This window comes from Pinus tabuliformis, chromosome 6 (genome assembly GCF_031772625.1).
Source record: "Pinus tabuliformis cultivar Carrire ecotype Pingquan chromosome 6, CPIR1, whole genome shotgun sequence".
In the NCBI taxonomy this organism is placed as follows: domain Eukaryota; kingdom Viridiplantae; phylum Streptophyta; class Pinopsida; order Pinales; family Pinaceae; genus Pinus; species Pinus tabuliformis.
In genome coordinates, this window is record NC_142292.1 from 1,017,118,030 (window position 1) to 1,017,123,409 (window position 5,380).

At 38.7% G+C, this 5,380-nt stretch overlaps 1 protein-coding gene across 1 annotated transcript; it reads left to right on the top strand.

Moving 5' to 3' along the window:
* Positions 1 to 4,095: 4,095 nt before the first annotated feature.
* LOC149262444 (uncharacterized) lies at positions 4,096 to 5,031 on the top strand. Its single transcript, XM_089379587.1, has 2 exons — positions 4,096 to 4,671; positions 4,756 to 5,031. Exons 1-2 carry the CDS (start codon positions 4,096 to 4,098, stop codon positions 5,029 to 5,031), a joined length of 852 nt encoding a protein of 283 aa, XP_089235713.1.
* The last annotated feature ends 349 nt before the right edge of the window (positions 5,032 to 5,380 follow it).

The window sequence follows — 5,380 nt, forward strand, 5'->3', positions numbered from 1 at the left end:
AAACTCCAGTCAGTTTCATCTATTTCCTTAATTGTAGCACAATTTACTATTTTTGGCAGTTTTTCGGGTTATGAACTTCTATAGCCGTTTTGAGGCCCTAAACGTTTTTTTGGAAAAATTGCTTCGGTTATTTCTATGACAATCGCATTAGTAGTCGTATTCCTTAGAGAGACCTTTCCAACGAGGTATCATACACGCCAAACAGAGATAATATGACCAAGTTACGACCCTAGGAAGTTGGCTGCCCAACTAACCCCAATGGGGCCCATAAACTCTTGGTGTTACATCTCCTCGGGTTAGGGGTTTTCTCTTATTGTTCAATAATAAAAAGGCCCTTGAGCCTCATTGTAACTTAGTTCAGAGGCATGCAGCCACCACATCTCTTCTCAGAGATAAGCTACCATTGCTCGAGCTAGTCTTATTTCCATTCTGTTTGTAAGCATACTTCAGTATTTGGTATTAATGAAATGAAGTGGTATTTCTACTGCATCTCTGTATTTATGGTTATATCTGTAATTTGTTGTGTTCCTGTTTAAATCCGGATCAAAGGAAGAAGAACAAAATTCCAACTGGGCCTAGGATAGATACTTCAAAGGCTTGGGCCTTCTTTGATGGAGCCAAAAGTCATATCACGTTTATATGTGAAGCAAGGGCTGCATTTCACTTGAATAATCATCGCACTTTCCTTCTTAGTGTAAGGTTGGGGCCTAGAACTAACAATAAAGAAGAATTAATTGGACTTTGGTTCATCCTTAACTCTGCAATGTCCAAGCAAGTGATGTTCTTACAAATCTTTGACGATTCTTGAGTGATTATTGATTGGTTCATGGGGATTGGTACATTACACAACTTGGCCCTAAATCCTTGGCAACAAAGAATTCACCAACTATAAGAATTTTTTGAGGAGCAAAATGTATCACATATCCACAAGGAACACAACATTGATGCAAACATAAGATCAAAGGAAGCATTACTCCAGGGTATAGAATATTTAGTGATTATAGAAAAAGTTGTTGATATCCTTAGGCAGAATGCTAATAATATTAGATTGATTAAATGATTAATTGTTTTTGAAAGAGTCACCGAGATGAATGAGATTGGGTTTTATATTGTGATTTAATAGATTATTAATCATGTTTAGAAGATTGACCAAGGTGGATGAGATTAGGTTTTATATTGTCATTTTATTATAATAGATTATGTCTTCTTGTATATGACATGTTATTGATTTTAAGTACAATCATTTTTATAGTACATGAAGAAACATTAATAATGGTAAGTTGGAGACTAAATTTGGTTGTGCAAGTGGGGTGGAGACTAGATTTTTGTTTGGCTTACAAGTTGGCAAGTTTTAATTTTATAAAATATCTAACATAGATTTTTGTTGGCCATGCAAGTCAATTTACTTTTGTTTTTATAAAATATCTAAGATGTTGGTGTGTAAGTTGGGCTAGTTTGTTTTTATAAAATATCTATTGTAAGGACATTCCTTCAATCCATGGATCAAACTATATTGTGTTTTCCCATTCAATTGTATAACATAAGGAAGGTGGCATTACATTATGAATGTGAGATTTGTAGCGTGTATATGTCAATTATTATAATATATTGTGTTTTTTTAATTTTTAAAAATTTGTGAAAAATAATTTTAATAATTATTATGAATTAATTTACATAATTAATAATTATTATTTTCAATATTGATTTATTATTAATTTACAATAAATTTTATTATTGTTAAAGAAAAATATATATAATAAATTAATAAAGATAAAATGGTGTCATAAATACCATGTTTTTTTTTATTTGAATTAATAATTCCATTAAATATGTGTCATATGAATAAGAATAAAATAATATAATATATAACTTTGTTTTTCACTTTCATAAATTTCATGATATTTTGAAATATGTTCTCATGTAAAATAATGATTCCATTAAATATTAATTTCATGATATTTGAAGTCGGTTCTCAAGTAAAATAATGATTCCATTAAATATTAGTCACATTACATGAATAAGAAATATATTTAACTTTATCTTTCACTTTAATAAATTTGGTTCCTAAAATAATGATTTCATTTAATATTAGTAAAAGGGATATAAATAAATTCACATATTTTAATTTAGTAAAATTGTAAGTGTTTAAATTTTTTTATTTTTTAATATAAAAATAAAATTATAAATTATTTAAACAAATTTTTATGGTTAAATCTAATACATTAAATTTGATTCAAATATATATTAATTATGTTTTTATCTCGCTTCAGGATCTTATCGCGCTCTGCTAGGTCCACCGACTGCACCAGCGCGCTCCTGGCCTCTGCGCCCACCCGTTCGCCCAACCTCAATCAATGGAGGCCAGCGGGGACCCTGATCCCCCTCCTCCGTCGCCTCCGGAGGTGCTAGCATTCAGATCAATGGTAGCCGCTGGACCAAAGCGCCCTCCCTCAACTATTCAGCAGAAGTTCGTTAAGACGCTGGGCACAATTCCATCTGTGGCCCTTCCAGAAGAAGAAACCTGCAAAGCAGCTTTGAACCTTGCGGAGAGAGGCCTCATAGGTTAGTTTATGGGCCTCTGGCCTTCTCCCAAGTCGGTTGATTAATGTACTCAAAGGAACTGGAAGCCCTTGATCAAAGAGGGAGTCAAAAGTTATTTTGTAGGTAAGGGTTTCTTTCTGTTTGTCTTCGAAAACCCGGATGACAGAGGCTTAATTTTTAGAAATGGACCGTATTTCATGGGACCCCAGGGCCTTTATCTAAATAAATGGTCTCCCGATTTCGATTCCACCCAGGACATCCCCTCTGCTGTCTCGGTCTGGGTGAGGCTCCCCCATTTGCCTCTACACTGCTGGAATCAAAAATCCCTCCAAATCATAGGTAATGCATTGGGAAAATACATAGATCAAGCTGCAAGAAAAGACCAGTATTCATGCGCCCGCATCTGCGTAGAAGTGGATCTAGAAGAGGGGTTACCAGAAGCTATCAAGCTCATTATTGCTGGGTGGACGCATGTCTAGGAGTTGGACTATGAACAATTACCCTTTAAATGCAGACATTGCCACGGTCATGGACACTTTGCAAAGAGCTGTAAAAAGAAAGTTGAGGAACAAGTAGACAAACAAAATGGGGAACAATGGACCCTAGTCCAGAAAAATGCAACCTCAAAAAAAGGCACAGGCAAAGGCAATATGGACGGAGGCACTAGTAGCGCCAAATCCAACTAGGAAATGGAAGCAACTCCAAATGGGACAGAAAATGCTCAGATCAATCAAGTAACTCTACCTCAAGAGAATGTAGAACAGGGAGACACTCCACCTTCAAACAAAGAGGTAGGGGAAGCAATACAAAACGAGGCCATCCAAGGCAGTCCCTCCAATCCCTCATATGCAGAAATAGCAAGGAAAAAACCAGTGGAAAGCTCTGGTTCTTCGCAGGATGAAACCTACGAGAAACTAATGAAAAAAGCAGGAAGGAAATCTTGCAAATAAAAGAGGGAGGAGGAAGCAAAAAGACTCAAAATACAAGGAAGTCAAGCTACAATAGAAATGTCTATTGGGTGAAACATCAGACCAAGGCCTTCCAAGGGAGGCCTCAACCCCCCCTTAAGTAAATAATGAATCTCGTCTCTTGGAACTGTAGAGGACTGGGGAATCCCTCCAAAATTGAAGCAGTTAAGGATCTTATGAAAGCAGAACCCTCAGATATCCTCATGCTCCAAGAGAGAAAAAAAAAAGGCCAAGCCCTTCTAGAGATTAGCAGTTCAAAGTGGAATAAAAGAACAGGCAAAGCAGTCAGCTCAAGGGGAACTTCTGGAGGGTTGGCAACTCTCTGGAATGAAGACCTTTTCCATCTGAAAAATCACCATGAAACACAGCACTGGATTTTCACGGAACTGATGCACAAAGCAAGTAAGTTGTCTATCTCCCTCTTCAATCTTTACGTCCCAGTTTCTTACTATGAAAAACGAGAATGTTGGAATTCCCTCTCCGCCTTTTTAGAGCAGTCATCTCCCAGCAATATCATCATAGCCGGGGATCTTAATATCATTATGAAAGCAAAAGAGAAGGGGGGGGGTCAAGCACCAGAGACCCCATGCTAGAAGTGGTGGAGGAGCTCTTTCAGCGCTGGGACCTTTTGGACTTCAATCCTGTCCGCGGCATTTACACTTGGTCCAATAACAGAGTTGGAACAGATCACATTTCAGCACGTTTAGACCGATTCCTGGTGCAAATCTCCATAATGATTTGCACCATTCGTAAACTCACTGCTGAAAGACTTAATGGCAACATTCCGGGTCTCAAACCTTCCTATGGAGCAGATGCCCTAAACCACGCCCTATTTGCTGACGATTCCCTTCTCCTTGGCGGAGCTTCCATCAGAATAGCCAAAGCTATTGACACTGTACTCAGAAGTTATTGCAGAGCCTCTGGGACTTTAATCAACGAGAGCAAAAGCGAAGTCTTCAGCTGGTATATAGATCAGCGGGAACTCATTGGCATAACCACTCTCCTCGGATTCAAAGGTCAAGCAACATGGGACATATTCAAGTACCTGGGCCTTCCCATCATATCTAGAGCTAATAAAAGATCGCTATGGAGCGAAATAATCTCGAAAATTAAAACAAAAATTGCAGCGTGGGGAGGCTATTGGCTAATGAAGGGAGGCAAAGTAATTTTAATTAAATCCATGTTGTCGGCACTAACAATCTTCCAGGCAGTGTTTGTCCTAGCACCTTGAAATGTGATGGAGCAGATCTCCAAACTGCTCAGAGATTTCTTGTGGCAGGGAGGTAAGGGCAACGAAAATAAAATGCATCTGGTGAACTGGGAAGTAGTAAAAAAAACAATGACAGAAGGTGGGCTGCAAATTAGAGACCTCGCTCTCGTCAATCTAGCGCTGGGAGGAAAAATTTTGTGGAAGCTGATCCACGAGCCCTCTCATCCGGTTAGCGTCACACTGCGTACAAAGTATAGACCCAACAAATCCCTCAGTAACCTGCACAACGCTAATACGGTAAATTGCACGTAGGTGTGGAAATTATGTTGCAGAAGCAACAACTTATTCAACAAATAGGTCTACAGGATTCCTGGCAAAGGCAAATGCACCCACCTGTGGCTCGACAATATTATGGGGAAAGAACCTCTGAACAACAATGAGGACATAATTGATCTCAGGGACTGGCTGAAGCAAGCAGGAGTCAACAGCATATACGACCTTTCAAATTGGGATCAGCGTGGAGATTGGGCAGGATGGGATTTTCATGGAGTCCCTGCTCAGTTATGCCTTCAACAAACCCTGCTTGAATATCTGTTGGAGGACGCAACCCCTGTCAACAGATCCATGAAAGATAGATGGGGTTGGGGCCAGTCCGGAGTCT